The 27,612-nt window shown below is 32.9% G+C and overlaps 2 protein-coding genes across 3 annotated transcripts in view; both read right to left on the bottom strand.

Annotated features, from left to right (window-relative positions):
* The window catches only part of LOC139125229 (uncharacterized), a 496,067-nt gene that overhangs the window by 431,980 nt on the left and 36,475 nt on the right, over nt 1–27,612 (bottom strand). The window lies entirely within an intron of this gene.
* The window catches only part of LOC139125601 (transcription initiation factor TFIID subunit 11-like), a 52,617-nt gene that overhangs the window by 3,955 nt on the left and 21,050 nt on the right, over nt 1–27,612 (bottom strand). For both annotated transcript variants that reach the window (XM_070691702.1, XM_070691701.1), the window contains exons 2-4: nt 7,434–7,859; nt 5,749–5,847; nt 5,262–5,361 (exon numbers count right to left, since the gene is read on the bottom strand). In XM_070691702.1, the coding sequence (XP_070547803.1) occupies nt 5,281–5,361; nt 5,749–5,847; nt 7,434–7,829 (576 nt within the window). In that variant the 5' untranslated portion in view covers nt 7,830–7,859 and the 3' untranslated portion in view covers nt 5,262–5,280. The remainder of the gene's footprint in view (nt 1–5,261; nt 5,362–5,748; nt 5,848–7,433; nt 7,860–27,612) is intronic.

Below are 27,612 nucleotides of genomic sequence, written 5' to 3'. Positions count from 1 at the left end.
TCCATCAGTTCACGCAGATATCTCAGACATTTTGACAAAATATCATGTGACCTTGGTGACCTTTGACCTCAAATATACATTATTGTCCATAACTCAGTAACCACAAGTGCTAAACCTTTCATATTTGGTATGATGGGACACCTTATGACGCCACATATTGTCACCTCATTAATTATGCGCATATCTAATTTTGAGAGAGCCAATAGAGCTAGAGGTCTGATTTTTGGTATATAGGAATAACTTAGCAATACAATTATTTTGACAAAATGTCACGTGACCTCAATGACCTTTGACCTCAAATATATATATTGTCCACAACTCAGTAACCACAAGTGCTACACCCTTCATATTTGGTATGATGGGACACCTTATGACCTTATTACCACGGAGCCAAATTTTGGAACAGTTTACCAGCTACTATAAAAAAATATAAACAATAGACACCAGTTTAAACAAACTCTTAAATCTTGGATTTTAAACCACGACTAGTTGTCTTTTCTGATTATACCCTCCGTCCTCGTTTAATTTAGTTTTTTTTGTTATTTAATTCTCAGCTACCACCCACCAGGAGCTAGACACTCATTAGCTTTGCATTAGCTATTTTCTAGCTCCTATTCACATTCATTCCCCTTCATAAAAGAGAATATATTCCTCATAATTCTCGTGTGTCTTTTTTTTGTAGCAGCATTTCTTTATTGACTAATTTAATTATATGTAAGTTTTTTTGTTTCTATTTATTTGTACACTGAGATATTTACTGTTGTATATACTTTGTAATACACAGTGAGAGTTTATAATGTGGGGTCTTTATACCTCATAAGAATACAAGTCTCTGTATCTTGCAATCATAGATTGTGATGTAATTACAGTCTTGTAATTATGGAAATGAATGAATGAATGAATGAATGAATAAACTAAACTAAAAACTAAAATTATGACACCACATATTGTTACCTCATTAATTATGTGCATATCTAATTCTGAGCAAGCCAATAGAGCTTGATGTCCGATTTTTGGTATGTAGGGATAACAATAGGGTAGAAATCTAAATATGCCCATCTAAATATTAGACATCTACCATCGAGAACAAAAGAAATTTTGCTGTAATTTGAATATTTAAGGAGTTTAAGCAATTTCCATATAAATAAAGAACCCCTGCCTCAAACTCCACAAAAGTTGCTAGACATATTTTGCCGTTTGTCATGCCATTGCTTCGTTTAATAACCAGTTAATCAAATGCCTAATTGACAGGAGGAAATTCAAGACCATATTTGAATAGTAGTATATATTGTCCTCAAAAAAATTACTCTATCACGGCCCAAGTACTCATTGCCTTCAGCAATACTGCCTTGTTTCTATTAAAATAGTTCAGGAGTTACCATAAATGTTGAGCAAAGAATCATCTTCAGCTTTGATCAGCCATTGGCCAGTCAGGCAACAATGAGCTACAAAAGACTCAAGAAGAGCCAGCTAGGTAAAAATGTTCCTGTCTGAACAAGGACATCGTTCAATATGCTAATGCCATTCCTTCATTTTGTGAAGAAATGGACTCAATTGGGCCAGCCAAAAAAAATCATGCAGTAGACTTCTACCATACACTTTTGCAGAGCATACTACATAGAAATCTTTTAAAATCACACAGATTAGTATGAGGACATCGATTTGAAAAAAACCTATGACATGTTCTTTTTTTCAGTGTATACCACCCTTTTTGTTATCCATCGAGGCCTTCCATGAACTGAAACAATTTCCATTTCCCTCAGCTGTCTATGGCATTTTTAAAGAGTATGTCAATTTTAAGCAGCCACATGATGTGTGGATACACGTTGAAGAATTTATCAAGATTTCATGGATAAATTTGATAAATTAATTCTGAACAATGACAAAACATGATCAGAAGAATTTTTTCCTCATTTGTTAAATCTGATGCAATGGGACAACAATTAGCCTGAGAATCAGTGACAGTGATATTTGTCTTTTGTCTTGGCGTGATCTTGTAGTGAAACAGCTCATCGTCTGATCACATATTAAAAGAACTTTGCAGAAATATCCATATCTGTTCTACACAATCGCAACTGTGTAAACCTCTGGATAGGGCACAATACTGAGAAAGTATCCATGCATTTGTAACATTGTGATGAAGTGAGTTATGTGAGAGAAACTTGCTGCCAATCACATTTACTCAATTAACTGAGTCTAAGTCACCATCATCAATCTCTTCAAAATGCTGTGGCAAGTTAGTTTAGTCATCTTTGCAAGTTTTATCATGTCAGCTACCATAGTGATTACATTAAATGCCTTTGAAGCACATACATGTTAATTACCGGTACTTAAAATTAATAAAGAGATCTGGACCATGGTCATTGCCAAAGCTGATCAAGCAGTATACGTATGTTCAAGCTAGATAGCTACATTATGCAGAGAATTTACATCTGATTCTACCTCGGTCATTTAATGAGGTTTATGGACAAAGAGCCTTTGGAATATGCGAGCCATCTTTGAGGAACCTGTTGCCAGTGGAAATCTGAACTGCAAGGAATGCTCAGCTTGAGTCTCATGAGTGATTTGTGTGTGTGTGTGTTGGTTGGTTGGTTGTTTATTGGTTCAATTCATATTTTCCTGGACTGCTCTAAAACTTCTTACATTTCTTCTTTCGTGTAAGTCATGAACAGCACATGATGATGAATATGCAGCATGCCTCTGAATTCAAACAATCTTACAAATAATCTATTTCCGTTGACACACAACTATTTGAGGTGGTTGATGGGAAATGTAGCTCCCATTGTAACAAAATAGATCTTCATAACTATCCATAATACTTCAAGCAGCCTCTTGATCACTCAAAACAATGCCACTGAAACTCCAATTATATTTCTATTCAATTCTCTGGTCAATTTGAACTCTTACTGCCATTCATTACCACATTGGTGTTGCTCAACAGTCTTGGTCAGTATTATGCTGATCTGTTGACTTGAAATTAGTTCTAATGAAGCTTAGGGACTGGTCAGTTTCTTCGGCCTGGGGGGGCGGTGGATTATTTTTTGCCAACGTCAAAAAGTGGCTGACCCCCCTATTCCAAATTTTGAAAACAGGGTGACCCCCCTATTCCAAATTTCTAAAACAGGGTGACCCCCCCCCCCCGGGCGCGACAAAGGTAAAACAAAAGATGGACATAAATTATATATATATATATATATATATATATATATATATATATATATATATATATATATATATATATATATTATATTTTACATTTTACATATATTTATATTTAAATAGTCATTCTATGTTTTAGTGAAATTGTTGACATGTCAGTTGTAAGATAGGAATTTCAAAGTGTCAGTCTTAAAGTTTAAATACAGTACATTTGAATGAGCTGTATTTTGAATGAGCTGTGAATGTATTTCACATTTCTATGCTTAACCAGATGTCCTGAACTGTTGTACAGAAATGGATGTCAATCATTAATATCAAAGAGGAAAAAGCAGTGAATCAAAAACTTTGATGGGTGTTAAGACTTGCCAACCATCCAATTAAATCTACTGAGGAGCCATAGAGAGCTTTTTTAGCCAAATCTGATGTGTACAGTGTCTGAGAGGACCTTTTCTTGTGTAACATTGAAACCATAAAAGCACAGCTAATAATGACAAAAACTGCCTTTTTTAACTGTTATTTTGTTCATAAAAAAACATCTTTCTACAGAAAACCTATGAAACAAAGGAAAATAATTGCATCAATGAGAAGGAAAGATATCTTGTCATTTTTCTATCTCTAAAATAAGTCACTGTATCAAATATATATTGTGAAATATTTGTGCATGTTGCTTTCTCATACTGAATTCTCACAGAGAGAACAGAAAAGTATCAGGAATTTGTCATCCTTTTCATATGAAATGCAGATTTCATAATGGTACACTTTCACTTAGCAAACATCAAGATATCTCTGAAAGTATGGCGCCCGAAGGGCACGCCAAAAAATATGAAACATCCTGATATCTCTGATATATATGCCTTGTATATTAAAGTCATGCACCTGAAGGGCATGCTGAAAGATGTATGATATATTAAAGTAATGAGCTTGAAGAGCACGCTGAAAAATATTGAACATACAGATATCTCTGATGTATGTATGCTTGATATGTTAAAGTTGGGCGTGCTGAAAAATATGACTGATTATTAAAGTTACGCGCCCGAAGGGCGCGCCGAAAAATACAACTGAATGATGAATTTTGTGGCTGACACTAGCATTTTAGGCAATGATGAGCCTGTGTCAAAATTCAAAACACACTGACCCCCCCTATTGGGCATTTCAAAAACATGGTGACCCCCCTATCACCAAAGTCAAAAACAGGGTGACCCCCCCATGAATCCACCGCCCCCCCAGGCTGAAGAAACTGACCAGTCCCTTATATTTTAACTCTAATAGCTAATCTTATAATTATTAATTGATAGGCACATTTCAAAGCCAGATACAATGTAATTGTCATGGTCTGGAATGATACTATTGATAGAATAATTACAAAAGAATATAAATGGAACTCTATAAATAAGAGACCATATGTAACCATTGCAATCACACAATATAAACAAGTTACTAGACTTGATACAAGTGTGTGAATGAAAAGCAATTTCGTGAATGTGATGTAGTCAAGAAATTCAGAACTTTTTCTGAAATTGATGTGGTAGATGAAATTGCTATCATTCAGTCTAAGCGTGTAAGTAATATTAATGCATTATAACTTGTTGAGATAACTTCATTTTACATAGTCACCGATCGCGGCTTGAACCACCGAATTGAGAAAAAGCATTTAATTTGTGCTCACTTTTCAGCTAATGCCACTGAAATGAATAACTTATTAATTTTCAAGTCTACCTGACTGCTTGTAAACTTCTTCACTATACAAACCATCAGCAATGTCTTTAACTAATGTTAACTAAAATGATAGTTTGACCTTGCCATTTTTGGTTCATATTTGTTTGGCTGGCTTCGAAAGTGTTGAAAGCATTGCTGCAAAAAATGCATTTTGTCTGTTGAGAATGCTTCATAGTCTATCACACAACAGGTTATTAGGTAGACTTGGTTTAAGTCAGTGACTGTGTAAAGGAAAGTCATTTCAGCAAGTTATCATGCTAATAACATGAGAAAAGCTTTAACTGAATGACCGCAATTTCTATCCTGTAGTCCTGTTACATGCACTTGGGTAAGATGAACAGTCAGGGTAGTGGAATATTAATATAATGAAGTATATCAAAACTTACCAAATCTTCAGCATTGACATCAGCAACCCTTGTCGATCAGTAGCGATATCACTTCACTGTTAGCCTTCTTTACTGCTAGGTGAAGAGCTGTGCGTTCATACTGAAGAATGTAAATCACAAAAAAATATTGAATAAGCTACAGCATAATAGTAGAGGGCAATGGTTTATCAAGATTGAGAGTTCATTTTAATCTATTCAATCTACCACTCGAACTTCCCACGTACAAAACTGGTTCATATGAACTATGTTTGGAAACATTTAGATTATAATTCTACTTAAATGTTTACAGGAAATATAGTTTGTACAGGATTAGATAAATATTTGCAGTTAATTAAATTATTTGAGAACCATGGAATCACCCTACCTGGTGATAAAAATCAAGTTAACAAACATAACAATTAGGTACTACACATTAAGGCGACATTCCATATTAATATTAACCTTTGCCTATTGTTTCAGTCTTTACTGTATTTGTTATTTTGTTTACCTTTCCCTTGGTGTTGACGTCTATTCCACTGTGAAGTAGCATTTTCACGATTTGAAGGTGTCCATTATCAGCCGCGTTGTGCAGTGGTGTGTCGTGACCCTACAAAGTACAAAGTTTGATACAATCAGTGACAAATGTGTGACATAAATGTCTTCACTGAACTAAAAATATACACAATTCTCTTCACTTTACAGTTATATAGATGCGCTACTAAAAAAAAGAGACTTTCATTTCTTGCAACTTAATTCAAGGACCGTTATCGCTTCATTTGAAAACACTGTAATGTCAACAGTGAAAATGGCCACATTACTGGATTTCTGGCCCATGGTCTTTCAAACGATTTAAAACCAAATCTGTCAGCACAACATATTCTTAATGTAACTGTTGGTTTTACACAGAATTTTTGCGATATGATCTATGAGTACTCAATCAAAGTCAGTAGGCAATGCTGTTTAAGTTGTGTACTGTTGTCACGTGCATAGATTCCAATCAAGGACTTCATAACCAGGACTATACACTTGAATAATTACTCCTGTGACATCATGGTTGCAGAGTTTGGGTTATTTAGCTGAGTTGCAAGTATCACTGCTATGTTCTAAAACAATTTTACAACATGTGTATATAACGTAAACATTACAGTCTCACTACAGGAAAACAAAGAATTGTGTGCAAGCATCCAATATATCTCAATGCTATTTTGACTGAAACTAATGAACAGAATCAATGCATAGCATAGCACCTAATTCATATTACTCGGTCAATGGAATAGCTGTGCTGTTGCTTTTTGACAAAACAATTCTTAACAGTATTTGCTGTGCATACATAGCAAAGCCTCACAGATTTATTTGAAGACATCGCCATAGACAACAGTAGCCAAGAAATATCATCAACACTGATTGAAATTGGAGCATAGCCACAGTCACAAAACTAAAAGTCCAACAAGGGAGCAAAACACGATTTTAACCAAATATGAGCATATTTGCTCTAAATATTTTGCAACTTTCACCATTATTACATTAACCTGAATAAAGTGATCCACAGACTGTTATGAACCCAATCAGATGAGATATGGAAACTATATTTGAAGAGAAAAGCACACAAAAGTTAAGCAATGATTGTAAATAATCTGAATAAGGATAAGATACTGATGACATCTATTCAGAAAAAAAGAAAAAAATGTTAAGACAGAGAGGTATAATTAGCCCTAATATTGCATAAGCCATGTCATCACTGAAAGAGTTCTAAATCATGTCAACCCTTAAGACCTTTAGCGAAAAATGTTTCCAATAAGTTTTCCAGTGAGTTTGCATTTATAGTTTAATAAAGACAATTGATGATCAATATGTCTGACAAGCAACTTGTTGCTGACAATGCAGCTAAAACAGGGATTTTAAGAACAGAAAAATCTGTGCTTGCCAGAGTTTAAATTCAAGTAATCATCTAAAATAATTAAGTACAGACGTTCATCAGCACTCAACTGATGTATTGTTCATGCAGTTGAAGATTCATTTACACATGTTTTAAAGTTCATTACTTTTGTTTTCAGAACTAATGCATTAGGGTTAAGTTTGTGTTTGTGAAAATCGTATTTCCTGAAATTGTTTTGATCTTTAAAATGGCTGAAAACTCTATCATTAAAAGTAAATATTACATCACAAAATGATAAATGTATGCCCTATACTTACTGGTTCATTTTCTACTCCCCACCGATTAAGCTGATTTAAATGTCTTTTGTATTCTGCATCACTTTCCTCATCAGATGACGAATCTTTTCCATCAGTAATGGTACCATCTGTATCCACGTCTGTATCCATGTGCTCTGCCTCATCCCTATCTGAGTTATCATCCCCACTCCCATCACCATCTTCAACATCCTCACTCCCATCATCCTCTTCAACGTCTCCATCTCCGCTATCCTCTTCAGATGACTCATCCACTCTCATTTTTTCCTTCTGCACTCCATTTGAACCATCATTCTCTGAACTCTCATCTATCTGTCTTGCACTATGCTCTGTGTCATCTTCTGCACTCTGATCTCTAGATACCTGAATATCAGTAGATGCTGACGCTGATGACGTCATCTTTCATTTTTTATCAACATCACAGTATTTCTGTAATATTATAAAATGTTAGAAAAGGATGATTTTTGGGAGCTCAGTTGCCTGGAATGCTGGAATGGAGATGAATAACTTTGTCTACAAATTTGCTGTTGATGTGACTGAAAAAAAATTGTCGTGAAAGGCCTTTAACCTTTTTCAAGAGTGCCACACACAAAATATGACCAGAGTACTTCTAGTACTACTAGTGACCTGAATGGCTGTCAGCAATTTGTCACATTGTAAGGTTTTGTGGATTTTGTAAATCTGGTAAATATGTTATGCATGAACATGACAAATCAACATATTTATCAATATGCAGTTTCATCTGTTAGGTTACCTGAAAGCAAGAACTGGCATAAAAATGAATATTTACATTCGATTGTTAGTAATGTTACCACCAACTCAAGGATGTCTTGACTATCACAGCAGATATAAGTGTTATCAGCAGGGATTGTTTTGTGGAAACTATCAATGGTGTACACTTGAACACTTCAATTATTTGGTTTTTTTTATGGATAAAGGGGAAGTTCACCAAGACTGCTTTCATATGTGATAGCTTTGGAGTGGCTTATTCTGGAAAGACATTTCCACCTTTTTTAATATAACTCAAGTGATATTTTACGACCAGATATGAACTGAAAATGCTCACGTGTTTCATTATATATTGCAGTTATGAGTAAATTTGAATCTTTGCCACATGTTTGCAACTTTATTGAAAGTATTATGATCAACATAATGAACAATATTCACCACAGATTAATTTTAAAGGTCATTAAGTATAAAAATATGTAATTAGCTGAAATAAAAATAATTAACTTCTTTGAGAGTTGTCACTGTATCGCCACTTAATATAGCATGCCATGTGTAATTGCCTTTGGTCAAGTCCTTCAAGCCGTATATGCCAAACTGTGAAAGCTTATGAGATATGCAAATTATAAATTAGCTGACATGAAAATGGGATATGACTTTCAATATTGTTATAACCTGGTATAATCATCAATGTACATAGCAATTTTGCTAACTTTGATCAAGTAAATCCCAGTATATATCCCAAATTAGGAAAGTTCTTTAAATATGCAAACTGACTGAAATATCTCATTAACCCTTTTCCTGCCAAGATCATATTTCATCACCAGGTCAAGATGGTTAAAATTAATGAAACACAACATATTCCATATGGTGTATTTAATTAATACTGTACATTTGAAGGCTGTTGAAAACATAATACTGTAAAGTTGATTTTTTTTGGACAAAAGATGCTATACATACCAAGCCAAGTGGGTGAAAATACGTCATGATTTGGCTCAATACTCCTTTTTAATGACTTGGCTGATGGGGAAGTGATAGAGTTATTACTGTCTGGCATGAAAAGGGTTAAATATGCAAATTAGGAATTGGCTGAAGTAAAAATGTCAAATGACTTTCAATAATATTGTATCACAGTATCCTTAATATATATATCAAGAGATATCAAACACACAGACAGACAGACAGATATCGCTGCGACATTAGTCACATGTGTGAACATGTGAGCTAAAAACAGATAAAAACAGTGGCAGAAGTTTCACTTTAGGGCTTCACCAACTTAATGTATTTTGAATCATGGGAAATACACCAAGTTTGATACTTTCATCACGTGATACGGCATTGCCACATGCCAGGTTGTGCTTATTTGCATAACATAAACAATAGAAATGCAAATATGCACAGTCTGGTCTGGACATGTGGAAAAGCCATTACCCATCGGAAGACGGTCCCTGCCATATCTCGCCTTATCACTTAATAAAAGCATCAAACTTGGCGTTTTTCCCCCACGATTAAAAATACAGTTAGTTGATGAAGTCCTAAACTGCAACTTCCGCTGCTATTTTTATCCATTTTTGTAAAAAATGGCGAGAGTTACAGATGCCGCAGACTTTGATATAGATGTATATACCAAAATGTGAGCTAAATTGCCATGATTAAGTGCATACTGAATTGTATGGAAGTCTGTCTGCAATAATTGTAGCCCTCGGGTTGTGCGCTGGCTTCTTCAGTCATGTTGGTTGTGTAGGGCTACAATGCAGGGCCATCAAAAGCACAGAAATTACACCCAGCAGATCTTGACAGTATACAGTCTTGATTGAAAGAAGGTCAATTATGAGGCATTTGAAGAAAAACGTCGCTCAGAGTTGTTAAACCGTCAACTTTAAGTCTAAAGTATAGTGTTGATCATTTGTTAGCATTGATGGCATTATTTATGAGCAGGAAACATGTAGTGAAATTTCCATGAAATAAGGGAAAATTTGTTGCTGTGTAGCCACTTCTGAGCCAAGCTGATCTGTTGGGCAAAATTACTGCACTTTCAATTGTCTGGAATTGTGTATTGTGTATTGCGCGACACATCCAACATATGACAAACGAAACAAGAATAAGGCTTTTAGCCATAGGGATACAATTATTGCAACTAGGAGTCGGCTTGTGACTGCAGGGGTACACCACCACAGTTGCTTGTGATTAGTCTCCGGGGTAAAGGCTCTGTATTTGTAAGCATGTCTATGCTTTGCCAAAGGGCCTTCGCCGTGCAACTAATCACAACCGACTGTGCCACGGTGAAGACCCTTCAGTGTTATAACCTGCAGGCTGTTACCGGGTCCTTTGCCGTGGAAGAATCACAGGCACTTGGTTCGGGTTTACCACATCTAGCAACGAGAGTGTGAATTACTGCGGTAGAACAAACAGGGGCTTACACTGATTAGCGGAACGGAATGAGCGGAACGGAACGGAACGGAATAGCCACACCAAAAAGAAAAATAGTGTCTCTTAATTAGAGTCCATTTGTTTTCGTTCACTGAATTTTGGAGCGGAACAGCATGGATTTCGGATCTAAAACAGAAATTTGGATTTAAATAAAATATCACTTTTCAACCCTTAAAGTAATGCATCTGTTTTCGACGTTTCTCTTGCGAGATGAAAATCGTGATAAGACTACTAAGGGACGGACCATTAGATCTTGGGAGGGGGGTGGTCAAAAACAGAAAAAAAAAAATTTTCAGAGCAGAAAGTTAGGAAAAAAAAAATCTTCAAACTAGTTTGCAAAATAAAAAAAAAATAAATCAGAAGACAAAGGCGTAAAAAAAAAAATCTGCAAAAGTCTTTAAAATTTTGAATTTTTTTAGATTTTACCGACAGAAAGCAACTTTCTGTATTTTTAGTACATCCTCCAGGCACATTTTTAATTGTAATTTATACATTTAGAGTGACTGTATCCCTTATACTGGAAGTTGTGATTATCTGATCTTTTCAGGACTTTTGTATTCTGATCACTTGAAAATTATGAAATTATAGAGCCTGTTTTCTACTTGTTTCCTGCGTACAAACCAAGCAGGTACACTAGGTAAAACATTGAAACTATGGTATGGTTGTCAAGACAGAAAGTTGTATTTGCCTTTTAAGATCAAGGTAAACAGATGCAGGCCACATCAGTTTCATTTTTTTCACAGCATTTTATTGCAATGATGAATGCAAGAATGGGTGAACAAGTAGAAACACGTCAATAATGATAAAACAACATATCAAGTCATTATGTATTATTTTGCTTTTAAAAAGGCATTTTCAATTCTTTTTTCTCAAAAAAACAGCCTAAAAAACAACAGCAACACATGTTTAACATGCCATCTATCCAACAAATCCCAACACAAAAACGCACAAAAGGGTTGAACTTTGAAAGTTTCTCGATAGCAAATACTGAATAAATCTGCATGAATAATCGTTTTTGTGTAGCAAATTTCAAAGAAATTGGACAAGCCCTTTCAGAGAATACAGATTTTTTTACCATGAATGGCATAAATTGCCCTAAAAAGACAAATATTGAAATTTCAACACATCTATACACATCCAATCAATTTGGACATGCTGCTACAGCGAAATAGATTGTTTGATCAAAAAAGTGCATCAATTGCTCTAAAAACACAAATATGCAAATTTAACTATATTATTTAGCTTATTTTAGCTTCTCAGCTTGTCAAAATCAATTGTAAATCATGAGATATGCATGATGTTTGGTGGGGTGAATGTAGGCATTTCACCACGCAGTAGAAAGGGAAGCCAGGAAACCAAATAGTCAATTTTCAAAACTATAGGAAGCTACTGAGGAGCAAGAAGACCATGTTTCAGAGGAAGATGTGTAATCCGAAAAAGATGCTCCCAAAGTGCCACCAAATAACACCATTTTTATCTCTATTTTTCAAAAGCTCCAACAGCAGGAGGGGGGACACCCCCCTCCTGACCTCCCCCCGAAAAAATACTCCCCAAGTGCCACCAAATAACACCATTTTAATCTCTATTTTTCAAAAGCTCCAACGGCAGGAGGGGGAAACCCCCTCCTGACCTCCCCCCGCAAAAATACTCCCCAAGTTTAATCTCTATTTTTCAAAAGCTCCAACAGCAGCAGGGGGACACCCCTCTCCTGACCCCCCCCCCCCCCCGTGACCGCTTCGTGGCCGCTTGTGGTGCTTGGCACCACATCTTTGCCCTCTTTATCTTCAGACAACAACAAACTAAAAAAAAATTATAAATCTGAAAATTTACTCTGAAAAAAAAAAATTTGCACAGCTAATCTCAATTGGAAAAAAAAATTTCAGAAATTTACAATAGTAAAAAAAAATTTCACAATTTCATTGTGACCATCCCCCCCCTCCCAAGGTCTAATGGTCCATCCCTAATAAGAATTTTATTCCATAGAAACACACTCAGGAACTGTGGTAGAACAAGTACAATAAATCAAACATTACACATATAATCAGGCAAGACTGCTCCCGAGACTGCTGCTGGGAATGAATAAGACTACTGGACTGAAGCTATAATTCAAATCTGAAACTACACCTGAATCCAAACATCACCCTGGATATCGCATCTGCCCAGGAATGGAAGTTTACAAAAAAAGTACAAAAAGCACGATTAGAAGCACCAAAGTGTGCGCATGCGTGCGTCCTCGTACGCGGATGTCATTTCAAAGACCAAAGCAACATGCTTCTTGAGATACTTGTTTTGTACCTCTAGAACCACAATCGTAGTGAAATCCACATGTGATCGTATCGTCCGTGCTCTCTGTTTGCAAATACGACTGGTGCTTCTTGCGAGACATATTTCGTATCCTGAGAAGCACACCATTTTAACTTAACTTACTGATGAATTTCTTTCACAAGTTATTAAGCAATTGTGACGTATCTTCTACTGACCATCTTTAATTAAAAAAACACACTTTTTCCTTATATCTTCCGATTTGTGCTTCTTGCAAGACATATTTTGTGTCCTTAGAAGCACACTATGAAAAAAACATGACAATATAAAGAAATTGCACCATTTTACCATAACTTATTGATGAAATTATTTCATGTTTTATGAAGCAATTGTGACTTATCTTCTACTGACCATCTTTAATTAAAAAAACCACACTTTTTCCTTATATCTTCCGATTTATGCTTCTTGCAAGACATATTTTGTGTCCATAGAAGCACACTATGAAAAAAACATGACAATATAAAGAAATTGCACCATTTTACCATAACTTATTAATGAAATTATTTCACGTTTTATGAAGCAATTGTGCCTTATCTTCTACGAAGACCACTTTCAATTGCATAAAATAATTTTCCTTTGATATTATGGCTGGTGCTTCTTGCAAGACATATTTTGTGTCCTCAGAAGCACACTGTCGAAACATATGAAAATATAAATAAAATACACCATTTTAACTTAACTTACTGATGAATTTCTTTCATATTTTATTAAGCGATTGTGACTTATCTTCTACTGACCATCTTGATTAAAAACACTTTTTCCTTTTATCTTCCAATTTGTGCTTCTTGCGAGACATATTTTGTATCCTTAGAAGCACACTATGAAAAACATGAAAATATAAAGAAATTGCACCATTTTACCATAACTTATTGATGAAATTATTTCATGTTTTATGAAGCAATTATTGTGACTTATCTTCCACAGACCAATTTTAATAATTCACATAAAAAACCACACTTTCCTATTGAATTATGACTTGTGCTTCTTGCGAGACATATTTTGTATCCTTAGAAGCACATTGTTAAAAAACATGAAAATATAAAGAAATTGCACCGTTTTAACGTAACTCATTGATTAAATTCTTCACAGTTTATTAAGCAATTGTGACTTATCTTCTAACGACCACTTCCAATTGAAAAAATAAACTTTTTCCTTTGATATTATGACTTGTGCTTCTTGCGAGACATATTTTGTATCCTTAGAAGCACACTATAAAAAACAAGAAAATATAAAGAAATTACACCATTTTAACTTAACTTACTGATGAAATTACTTTCATATTTTATTAAACGATTGTGACTTATCTTCTACCGACCACTTTCAATTGAAAAAAAAATTTTCCTTTGATATTATGACTGGTGCTTCTTGCCAGACATATTTTGTGTCCTTAGAAGCACACTATGAAAAACATGAAAAGATAAAGAAATTGCACCATTTTACCATAACTTATTGATGAAATTACTTTCCGTTTTATGAAGCAATTGTGACTTATCTTCTACTGACCATCTTTAATTTAAAAAAAAAAAACACTTTTTCCTTTTATCTTCCAATTTGTGCTTCTTGCGAGACATATTTTGTGTCCTTAGAAGCACACTATGAAAAACATGAAAATATAAAGAAATTGAACCATTTTACCATAACTTATTGATGAAATTATTTCATGTTTTATGAAGCAATTGTGACTTATCTTCCACAGACCAATTTTAATAAATCAAATAAAGAACCACACTTTCCTATTGAATTATGACTTGTGCTTCTTGCGAGACATATTTTGTATCCTTAGAAGCACATTGTTAAAAATCATGAAAATATAAAGAAATTGCACCATTTTACCGTAACTTATTGATGAAATTATTTCATGTTTTATGAAGCAATTGTGACTTATCGTCCACAGAACAATTTTAATAATTCAAATAAAACACACTTTCCTATTGAATTATGACTTGTGCTTCTTGCGAGACATATTTTGTATCCTTAGAAGCACATTGTTAAAAAACATGAAAATATAAAGAAATTGCACCATTTTAACGTAACCCCTTGAGTAAATTCTTTCACAGTTTATTAAGCAATTGTGACTTATCTTCTACCGACCACTTTTAATTGAAAAAAAAACTTTTTCCTTTGATATTATGACTGGTGCTTCTTACGAGACATATTTTGTATCCTTAGAAGCACACTATGAAAAACATGAAAATATAAAGAAATTGCACCATTTTACCATAACTTATTGATGAAATTATTTCATGTTTTATGAAGCAATTGTGACTTATCTTCCACAGACCAATTTTAATAAATCAAATAAAGAACCACACTTTCCTATTGAATTATGATTTGTGCTTCTTGCAAGACATATTTTGTATCCTTAGAAGCACATTGTTATAAATCATGAAAATATAAAGAAATTGCACCATTTTACCGTAACTTATTGATGAAATTATTACATGTTTTATGAAGCAATTGTGACTTATCGTCCACAGAACAATTTTAATAATTCAAATAAAACACCACTTTCCTATTGAATTATGACTTGTGCTTCTTGCGAGACATATTTTGTATCCTTAGAAACACATTGTTAAAAACATGAAAATATAAAGAAATTGCACCATTTTACCGTAACTTATTGATGAAATTATTTCATGTTTTATGAAGCAATTGTGACTTATCTTCCACAGAACAATTTTAATAATTCAAATAAAACACACTTTCCTATTGAATTATGACTTGTGCTTCTTGGGAGACATATTTTGTATCCTTAGAAGCACATTGTTAAAAATCATGAAACTATAAAGAAATTGCACCATTTTACCGTAACTTATTGATGAAATTATTTCATGTTTTATGAAGCAATTGTGACTTATCGTCCACAGAACAATTTTAATAATTCAAATAAAACACACTTTCCTATTGAATTATGACTTGTGCTTCTTGCGAGACATATTTTGTATCCTTAGAAGCACATTGTTAAAAAACATGAAAATATAAAGAAATTGCACCGTTTCAACGTAACTCATTGATTAAATTCTTTCACAGTTTATTAAGCAATTGTGACTTATCTTCTAACGACCACTTTCAATTGAAAAAATAAACTTTTTCCTTTGATATTATGACTTGTGCTTCTTGCGAGACATATTTTGTATCCTTAGAAGCACACTATGAAAAACAAGAAAATATAAAGAAATTACACCATTTTAACTTAACTTACTCATGAATGTCTTTCATATTTTATTAAGCGATTTTGACTTATCTTCTGCTGACCATCATTAATTTAAAAAAAAACACTTTTTCCTTTTATCTTCCAATTTGTGCTTCTTGCAAAACATATTTTGTGTCCTTAGAAGCACACTATTAAAAACATGAAAATATTAAGAAATTGAACCATTTTACCATAACTTATTAATGAAATTATTTCACGTTTTATGAAGCAATTGTGACTTATCTTCCACAGAACAATTTTAATAATTCAAATAAAAAACCACACTTTCCTATTGAATTATGACTTGTGCTTCTTGCGAGACATATTTTGTATCCTTAGAAGCACATTGTTAAAAATCATGAAAATATAAAGAAATTGCACCATTTTACCGTAACTTATTGATGAAATTATTTCATGTTTTATGAAGCAATTGTGACTTATCGTCCACAGAACAATTTTAATAATTCAAATAAAAAACCACACTTTCCTATTGAATTATGACTTGTGCTTCTTGCGAGACATATTTTGTATCCTTAGAAGCACATTGTTAAAAAACAGGAAAATATAAAGAAATTGCACCATTTTACCGTAACTTATTGATGAAATTATTTCACGTTTTTTGAAGCAATTGTGACTTATCGACGAAATTCTTTCATGGTTTATGAAGCCATTAATATTGTGACTAATCTTCTACAGACCATTTTAATTTTCAAAAGCTAAAGATAAAATCTAGGTAGACATCCTGAAACATACTGAAAACTGACCATAAAAAGTTGAGAGGTGTAACAGCGAACAAAAATGAAGGATTATCCAGACCTAAATACAGATTTTTTTGAAGATATTTTCACCTAAAAGCTTTCAAACGTGAAAAATGATATCGATAAGGTTTTGCCCTCCTAACTTCAATGGAGCAAAAACTGATTGATTTGGTAACCAAAGTTTTCCTTGCAAGAGGAAATCAAGGAAATTATGTTGAATTTCATCGATGATAAAAGCAGGAGGACAGAGGCAAATCAAAAGATGGAAGAGCTTGGTTACAGCAAGGGGATTACTACATGACGCGGCCTTGGAATGGCATAGCTGGAGCATATCTATCCCACCATTATTAACACAGTCAATCCGGTTTTTTTTAATACTCACTGCTGTTACCCAAATAAGAACCAAGGACCGTGAGACCAATACTATTCCAAAAAAATTTTTTTTGAAAATTATTTAATTTCTTTGTAGTTAAGGTTTGAATGCCTAGTGTGGATCACTAACATGTAATGCTTCTTGAGATACATATTTTTTACTCTTAGAAGCACACTGGAAAAAGATAGGAAAATCGCATCAATTAAACCCTATTATGTTAAATTCAGTCATTGTATAATAGTTAAATATAGAATGCCTAAGTGTGGATCACAGTTTAAACAAAAAACTTTTTCCTCCCCTCTGTTATGGCTCTTGCTTCTTGAGATACATATTTTGTACCATTAGAATCACCATGAGAAAAATAGGAAAATTGCATGTTAAAACTAATTTTTAAGCAATCATGCCATTTTGTGTTCAGTTAAAATTAATATGCATATTTTAGGTCACAGTTTAAACCAAAATCCCCCCTTGTGATGTCTTGTGCTTGTTGAGATATATATTTTGTACTCTAAAAAGCACAATGAGAAAAAAATATGAAATTTGAATATTAAAACCAATTCTGTCGACAATATGTCTTTTCCTGCTTAGTTACATTTAGAATGTCTAAAGTGTGTGTCACTTTTTAAACATAAATATCTCACTTAGCTACCCTCTATGAATACATGTGCTTCTTGAGATTTTTATTTTTGCACTCTAAGAAGCACCATGAGACAAATATACAGAACACTGAATGTTAAAATCAGTTTTTTAGACAAAATTATGTCTTGTGTTTCTTGAGATATGTATTTTACATTCTAAGAAACACAATGAGAAAAAGATAGGAAAATTGAATAGTAAAACCAAGTTTGTAGACAATATGATGTCTTTTGCTATTTAGTTAAATTTAGAATGCCTAAAGTGCAGGCCACTGTTTAACCATAAAAATCTCTCCTACCTCCCCTCTATATTTACATCTGCTTCTTGATATATATATATATATATATATATATATATATATATATATATATATATATATATATATTGTTCTCTAAGAAGCACAAAGAGAAAAATACACAGAACATTGAATGTTTAAACTAATTTTATAGACAGTATGATGTCTTGTGCTTCTTGAGCTCTATATTTTGTTAAATTTAGAGTGCCTAAAGTGTGGGTCTCTCTTGAAACATAAAGATCTCTCCTAGCTACCTTCTATAATTACATGTGCTTCTTGAGATACATTTTTTGTACTCTAAGAAGCACAATGAGAAAAATATACAGAACAGTGAATGTTTTGTATCCTTAGAAGCACATTGTTAAAAAACATGAAAATATAAAGAACTTGCACCATTTTAACGTAACTCATTGATTAAATTCTTTCACAGTTTATTAAGCAATTGTGACTTATCTTCTACCGACCACTTTTAATTGAAAAAAAAAAACTTTTTCCTTTTATATTCTGACTGGTGCTTCTTGCGAGACATATTTTGTGTCCTTAGAAGCACATTGTGTTAAAAGATATAGACATGAAAATCAGGAAATTGCACCATTTTAAAGTAACCCAATAAAGAACTTGCTTCATATTTAATTGAGCGATTGTGACTTATGTTGTTCAGACCGATTTAATTCGGTAAAAACACTTCTCCGTTTATATTCTGACTTGTGATTCCTGCGAGACATATTATATATCCTGAAAAGCACACTGTTAAAAGACATGAAAATAAAGAAGTTGCACCATTTCAGGTAGCTCTTTGATGAAATCCTTCCACAGCATCGTGATTTATCTTCTACAGACCTCCTTTTATTCAAAAAATCCCTCTTCTTATTATAATTCCGTGTATCTGAGGACCAATCTTCGGTTTAAAAATTAACCTTCATGTGTATCAAATAACAACCATTGTTTGATGTTGAAACATAGAAATATTCTGCTGGTTATCATCGCGTCTTTAAACACATCTTGAAGATTTTTAAGCGCTAATTTCGAGGTTTATGACAGGTAAGTATAAAGGGAACAAAAGACAATCCATCTGTTAATATATTCATAAACTTTTGACTTAAATACAAAAATCTGGTAGTGTAAAAACGTGGCAATTAGTAAACATTGAATGTATATTCTCTCTTGTTTTGCTTTTCTGGTGATGACAAGTATTTCAGTCATTTCTTGGAAAGTGAATGGATGTCACGCTCCTTATAACAGTACAACTTTCTGTCTTCACTGAAGTGTACCCATTGCGCTGACTTTAATTTTCTACAAGAAACCCATTCTACAATGGCAAATCAGGCACATTGGAAAGTTGTTTGGCGTGCGCCTATTTACTTCTTTTATGGAACGAGCAATTTTGCTGGTGTTGCAGTGCTGTTTCCGCGAAACAAAAATGTTGATGCTCTTTCTGTCAGAAGTATCGTTCAAGGTCGTTTACTGCATTTGCATGTTAAAATGGATGATACTTCCTATCATTTGCTCAATGTTTTTGCTCCTACTAATGGAGATGGTCGTTACATTTTCTTTCAAAGGCTTCGTACAGATTCATGAAATATGACTAAAACTTACTCATACCCCAAAGTTTAACATCGCAAATTACAGTGGATCGCAAATTCTACCAATTATTTGCTAGACATAATAAGAAATGCAATGCTTTGTATGAAATCTGTTTTATTTGCTACAGAAACATACCAGAAATATAAAATTGACTTTTAATAGAAAAAATATTTGGATTGTATGGCTGTAATAGCCATATTTTGAAGAGTAACACATTATCACAGTACTGCAGACTGGCACCTTTTTTCAAATTGTTAAAGTATTCTTTTGAGTCATCTACTGAGCTTAAACTGGCTTGTATGAGAAAGGCAATTTATTAGTCTTCAAAATGACATATTGTAATGTTCAATATTGTATATCTTTGTTTCTGAAATAAGACAAACATTTACCCGATACCCTAAAGTTTGTATCGGAAATTACTGTTACAGCTAATCTCAAATTTTACCAAAGTTTTACTTAGATATTACAAAGACAATACTTTGTATGAAATCTGCTTTATTTGCTGCAGGGAAATGTCACAAATATATCAAGACTTTTAATAGCAAAAAAATTGCCATACTTTTGCTACAAATGATACAAAAGGCAACATTTATATAAAATCTGATTTGATTGTTTGTTTCGAAAGTATGTCACAAATATGAAATAAACATTTAATGGGAAGATAATATGATTTAGTAGCCATTTGGATCATTTTGGTGGGGCACCCAGATATGGCACATGTATGTGTTTCAGCAAATTTGCCATGATACGTGGGTACCCTTTCAAATATGATCCAAATGGCTACTAAATCATATCATATTCCTGTTAAAACTTATTTCATATTTGTGAAATAATCGTAATCATACCAATCCATAATCCGATAACACTAGGTCAAAATTCGTATTTACGTAATACAACAGTTGTAAACATAGACACAAAACAGCACAGAACAGAATAACCAGTATTCAAACAAAGTCAAATTCATGAAAGAAAGATATATGGACCTCTGGCCAAAAGACCAAGAAGTGCTGTCAGATGTTTCGAAAATACTAAGCGCATTCTACCCCACATGTGGTACCCGCCATATATCAATCGCCAAGTTAAGCTTATTGGTAACGAAGGCCCAATGTCACCGATGCTATCAGTGATCATTTGTCGAAGAGAGATATAATTGTATTTGTCTACCAGCTTGCCAAAAAAACGTTTGACATAATTCTGGAACAAAAACAGATTTCATATGAGCATAGCCTTCCGTATAAAAAGTTAAAGCATTGTAAAAAATGGTAGAGTTTGAGATTCGCTATTGCCTCCCTATATTATTTTCTGTTAAAATTATTTCTTATTCTAGAGATCCCAAGGCTTGTTACAACCGATAACATAGTAACTAACCGATAACGTAGTAATTTTTTCTAACCGATAACGTAGTAATTTTTCCTAACCGACAATGTATCAACAAATTTACCGATAACGTATCAAATCAACTGAGAATAGATTGGATCAAGTGATTCCTGGGAATAGATTCATAGGGATAGATCTATCCTCGATCGAACGATCAATCCATTGATCAATCGATTGATCGACCGATTGATCTATCGATGAACTGATCTATCAATCGAGCAATATTTCTATCGATTGAATGAATTGATCGATTACTCGACTAAAGGAACGATTGATAAATCTATATATGTATATATATGATATTATATATATATTTCGATGGATAGATAGATCGGTCGTTGCTTAGATAAATAGAGAGAGTGTATCAATCAACCATAATGTAGCCAAGTGAATAATAACGTATCAAATCAACCGATGATATATATATTGAATCAACCAATTATATATTGAATCAACCAATACCCTAGCCAAGTCAAGTAAACATTCCAATCAACTGATAATGCATCAAGTCAACAAATAAATTATTAATCGACCGATAAAGTATTAATAAATGGAAACCAACTGAATATAAATTAGTGGTGTATCTTTTGGTTTTTTTCAAAATCAATCAGTTACACCTTCAAAGCTACATATACTTGAAGTATACTCTTTTCGTGATATTACTCAGACATCACGAATCGAATTTCATTAATTTGGGAAATGCGAACTAATTGATAAGTATTCCTGCAGGATGAATTAAAGATACAACACTCATGTGAGTGTCTTTATAGATAGACTTTCTAAGTTGGAAGGACTTGTTTTTCAACAAGACCGATTATAAAATTTCGTTACTTACAACGTAAGTATATCAAAATAACAATAAGCCTTTACAAAATAATCGCAATCATACCCATCCGTAATCCGATAACACTAGGTCAAAATTCGTAATACACAAGTTATAAAACATAGACTCTTGCTAGAACAGAGCAGATAATAAAGTACCCGTACACACTCATGTAACTCTCATTCTAGGGCTGAATTACAGGTAAATCTGGACTCATTGCTCAATTGAATTCCTTATAATCAAAATTCACTCCTGTATAAGCAAGCCAACAGATTTTGCAGACAACATATTGCTTTTTTCTTTCCTTTTTATCCTTTCTGTCGTTATTCACGTAAATAACTGACGCTAACATTCCATTCAGAACTGTACATATATTTCACTGTTATATTAAGCTGGCAAAACTGTGCGTTGCTGCACTAAAAGTCAAACCACAGAACCGTTGCTATACAAAAATACTAAAACAACACTGCTGTGCATTAATGTCTGCGTGCATTCCTATGTCGTTTTCATGTTTTTTGCGCATTCTTGTTGGTTAAAGAGTAAAAAAGTGAGGAGAAATTTAAAAAACCGCGTCACCGCATCATTTTTGCAATATGTCTAGTATGGGAAACAAACTTAAATTTGTAACAATTTACGCTAAACGGAAAAAATAAATTGAAGAAAAGAAAATTGAATACGAGACAATGTGATTACAAATCGATCTATAGATATATCTATCCATCTATCTAATGACGAATTTGTCGATCGAGAAATCGATCTATCGATTAATTGATCTATTTTTAATCGAATTTATAGATCATTCGTTCTATCGATCGATCTGCCCATCAATTTATCTATCGATCGATCGACCGACCATCTATCAAACATCAATATATAGATCGATCGATCTATCGATTGAGTGATCGATTTATCTAGCGATACATTGATCGACCTATCTATCTATCTATCCATCTATCTATCTATCTATCTATCTAATATCTATCTATCTATAAATCGATCGATCTATCGCTCCCCATGAATCACTGAATCAGATATTATCAGTTAATTGATACAGTATTGGTTGTTTTGACGCAGTATTGGTTGACTTTTCTACGTTATCAGTTGATTTAATCCGTTATTGGTTCATTGATACGTTATCGGTAAATTTGTTGATCCGTTATCGGTTTGGAAAAATTACTACGTTCTCGGGTTTGATACGATATTGGTTGGTAACAAAGTTATCGGTTGTAACAAGGCTTCTGAAAAATAAAGGTTTGTTATCCGGGGGGAGTGCATGTAGCCCCTCTAGTCCACGGCACATAAACGTATACTTTCAACTAATGCTGATGATATAAATACTCTTGTTACTCGTAAATTTTGAATTTAGGGTTAAAATATTGGTTTTCTGTTTACAAGCATGCCAGCAAAAATTATCTATCGTAAGTCTCTCGGGTCTTTTGGTTGGCCCTTGGCGTGGGCGTACTGATCACCTGTTTGAATTTTTTTGGAATAGTATTGGTCTCACGGTCCTTGGTACTTATTCGGGTAACAGTAGTGAGTATTAAAAAAAAGTGGATTGACTGTGTTAATAATGGTGGGATAGATATGCTCCAGCTATGCCATTCCAAGGCCGCGTCATGTAATAATCCCCTTGCTGTAACCAAACTCTTCCATCTTTTGATTTGCCTCTGTCCTCCTGCTTTTATCATCGATGAAATTCAGCATAATTTTCTTGATTTCCTCTTGCAAGGAAAACTTTGGTCACCAAATCAATCAGTTTTTGCTCCATTGAAGTTAGGAGGGCAAAACCTTATCGATATCTTTTCACGTTTGAAAGCTTTTAGGTGAAAATATCTTCAAAAAAATCTGTATTTAGGTCTGGATAATCCTTCACTTTTGTTCGCTGTTACACCTCTCAACTTTTTATAGTCAGTTTTCAGTATGTTTCAGGATGTCTACCTAGATTTTATCTTTAGCTTTTGAAAATTAAAATGGTCTGTAGAAGATTAGTCACAATATTAATGGCTTCATAAACCATGAAAGAATTTCGTCGATAAGTCACAATTGCTTCAAAAAAACGTGAAATAATTTCATCAATAAGTTATGGTAAAATGGTGCAATTTCTTTATATTTTCATGTTTTTAATAGTGTGCTTCTAAGGACACAAAATATGTTTTGCAAGAAGCACAAATTGGAAGATAAAAGGAAAAAGTGTTTTATTAAAGATGGTCAGTAGAAGATAAGTCACAATTGCTTCATGAAACGGAAAGTAATTTCATCAATAAGTTATGGTAAAATGGTGTAATTTCTTTATCTTTTCATGTTTTTCATAGTGTGCTTCTAAGGACACAAAATATGTCTCGCAAGAAGCACCAGTCATAATATCAAAGGAAAAAGTTTTTTTTTCAATTGAAAGTGGACGGTATTAGATAAGTCACAATCGCTTAATAAAATATGAAAGAAATTCATCAGTAAGTTAAGTTAAAATGGTGTAATTTCTTTACATTTTCATGTTTTTCATAGTGTGCTTCTAAGGACACAAAATATGTCTCGCAAGAAGCACAAATTGGAAGATAAAAGGAAAAAGTGTTTTTTTTAATTAAAGATGGTCAGTACAAGATAAGTCACAATTGCTTCATAAAACGGAAAGTAATTTCATCAATAAGTTATGGTAAAATGGTGCAATTTCTTTATCTTTTCATGTTTTTCATAGTGTGCTTCTAATGACACAAAATATGTCTGGCAAGAAGCACCAGTCATAATATCAAAGGAAAAAGTTTTTTTCAATTGAAAGTGGTCGGTAGAAGATAAGTCACAATCGTTTAATAAAATATGAAAGTAATTTCATCACTAAGTTAAGTTAAAATGGTGTAATTTCTTTATATTTTCTTGATTTTGACAGTGTGCTTCTAAGGATACAAAATATGTCTCGCAAGAAGCACCAGTCATAATATCAAAGGAAAAAGTTTTTTTTTTTCAATTGAAAGTGGTCGGTAGAAGATAAGTCACAATTGCTTAATAAACTGTGAAAGAATTTAATCAATGAGTTACGTTAAAACGGTGCAATTTCTTTATATTTTCATGTTTTTTAACAATGTGCTTCTAAGGATACAAAATATGTCTCGCAAGAAGCACAAGTCATAATTCAATAGGAAAGTGTGGTTTTTTATTTGAATTATTAAAATTGTTCTGTGGAAGATAAGTCACAATTGCTTCATAAACGTGAAATAATTTCATCAATAAGTTATGGTAAAATGGTTTAATTTCTTAATATTTTCATGTTTTTAATAGTGTGCTTCTAAGGACACAAAATATGTTTTGCAAGAAGCACAAATTGGAAGATAAAAGGAAAAAGTGTTTTTTTTTTAAATTAACGATGGTCAGCAGAAGATAAGTCAAAATCGCTTAATAAAATATGAAAGACATTAATCAGTAAGTTAAATTAAAATGGTGTAATTTCTTTATATTTTCATGTTTTTCATAGTGTGCTTCTAAGGACACAAAATATGTCTCGCAAGAAGCACCAGTCATAATATCAAAGGAAAAAGTTTTTTTTTCAATTGAAAGTGGACGGTAGAAGATAAGTCACAATCGCTTAATAAACTGTGAAAGAATTTAATCAATGAGTTACGTTAAAACGGTGCAATTTCTTTATATTTTCATGTTTTTTAACAATGTGCTTCTAAGGATACAAAATATGTCTCGCAAGAAGCACAAGTCATAATTCAATAGGAAAGTGTGTTTTATTTGAATTATTAAAATTGTTCTGTGAAAGATAAGTCACAATTGCTTCATAAAACATGAAATAATTTCATCAATAAGTTACGGTAAAATGGTGCAATTTCTTTATATTTACATGTTTTTCATAGTGTGCTTCTAAGGATACAAAATATGTCTCGCAAGAAGCACAAGTCATAATTCAATAGGAAAGTGTGGTTCTTTATTTGATTTATTAAAATTGGTCTGTGGAAGATAAGTCACAATTGCTTCATAAAACATGAAATAATTTCATCAATAAGTTATGGTAAAATGGTGCAATTTCTTTATATTTTCATGTTTTTCATAGTGTGCTTCTAAGGACACAAAATATGTCTCGCAAGAAGCACAAATTGGAAGATAAAAGGAAAAAGTGTTTTTTTTAATTAAAGATGGTCAGTAGAAGATAAGTCACAATTGCTTCATAAAACGGAAAGTAATTTCATCAATAAGTTATGGTAAAATGGTGCAATTTCTTTATCTTTTCATGTTTTTCATAGTGTGCTTCTAAGGACACAAAATATGTCTGGCAAGAAGCACCAGTCATAATATCTAAGGAAAAGTTTTTTTTCAATTGAAAGTGGTCGGTAGAAGATAAGTCACAATCGTTTAATAAAATATGAAAGTTAAAATGGTGTAATTTCTTTATATTTTCTTGTTTTGTATAGTGTGCTTCTAAGGATACAAAATATGTCTCGCAAGAAGCACAAGTCATAATTCAATAGGAAAGTGTGGTTCTTTATTTGATTTATTAAAATTGGTCTGTGGAAGATAAGGCACAATTGCTTCATAAAACATGAAATAATTTCATCAATAAGTTATGGTAAAATGGTGCAATTTCTTTATATTTTCATGTTTTTCATAGTGTGCTTCTAATGACACAAAATATGTCTCGCAAGAAGCACAAATTGGAAGATAAAAGGAAAAAGTGTTTTTGTTTTAATTAAAGATGGTCAGTAGAAAATAAGTCACAATTGCTTCATAAAACGGAAAGTAATTTCATCAATAAGTTATGGTAAAATGGTGCAATTTCTTTATCTTTTCATGTTTTTCATAGTGTGCTTCTAAGGACACAAAATATGTCTGGCAAGAAGCACCAGTCATAATATCAAAGGAAAAAGTTTTTTTTCAATTGAAAGTGGTCGGTAGAAGATAAGTCACAATCGTTTAATAAAATATGAAAGTAATTTCATCAGTAAGTTAAGTTAAAATGGTGTAATTTCTTTATATTTTCTTGTTTTTCATAGTGTGCTTCTAAGGATACAAAATATGTCTCGCAAGAAGCACAAGTCATAATATCAAAGGAAAAAGTTTATTTTTCAATTGAAAGTGGTCGTTAGAAGATAAGTCACAATTGCTTAATAAACTGTGAAAGAATTTAATCAATGAGTTACGTTAAAACTGTGCAATTTCTTTATATTTTCATGTTTTTTAACAATGTGCTTCTAAGGATACAAAATATGTTTTGCAAGAAGCACAAGTCATAATTCAATAGGAAAGTGTGGTTTTTTATTTGAATTATTAAAACTGTTCTGTGAAAGATAAGTCATATTTGCTTCATAAAACATGAAATAATTTCATCAATAAGTTATGGTAAAATGGTTCAATTTCTTTATATTTTCATGTTTTTTAACAATGTGCTTCTAAGGATACAAAATATGTCTCGCAAGAAGCACAAGTCATAATTCAATAGGAAAGTGTGGTTTTTTATGTGAATTATTAAAATTGGTCTGTGGAAGATAAGTCACAATTGCTTCATAAAACATGAAATAATTTCATCAATAAGTTATGGTAAAATGGTGCAATTTCTTTATATTTTATGTTGTTAATAGTGTGCTTCTAAGGATACAAAATATGTCTCGCAAGAAGCACAAATTGGAAGATAAAAGGTAAAAAGTTTTTTTAATCAAGATGGTCAGTAGAAGATAAG

Source organism: Ptychodera flava (genome assembly GCF_041260155.1).
Source record: "Ptychodera flava strain L36383 chromosome 3 unlocalized genomic scaffold, AS_Pfla_20210202 Scaffold_25__1_contigs__length_14229661_pilon, whole genome shotgun sequence".
Lineage (NCBI taxonomy): Eukaryota > Metazoa > Hemichordata > Enteropneusta > Ptychoderidae > Ptychodera > Ptychodera flava.
Note: the sequence above shows the minus strand (reverse complement) of the source record. Positions and strands in the feature narration are given on the sequence as shown.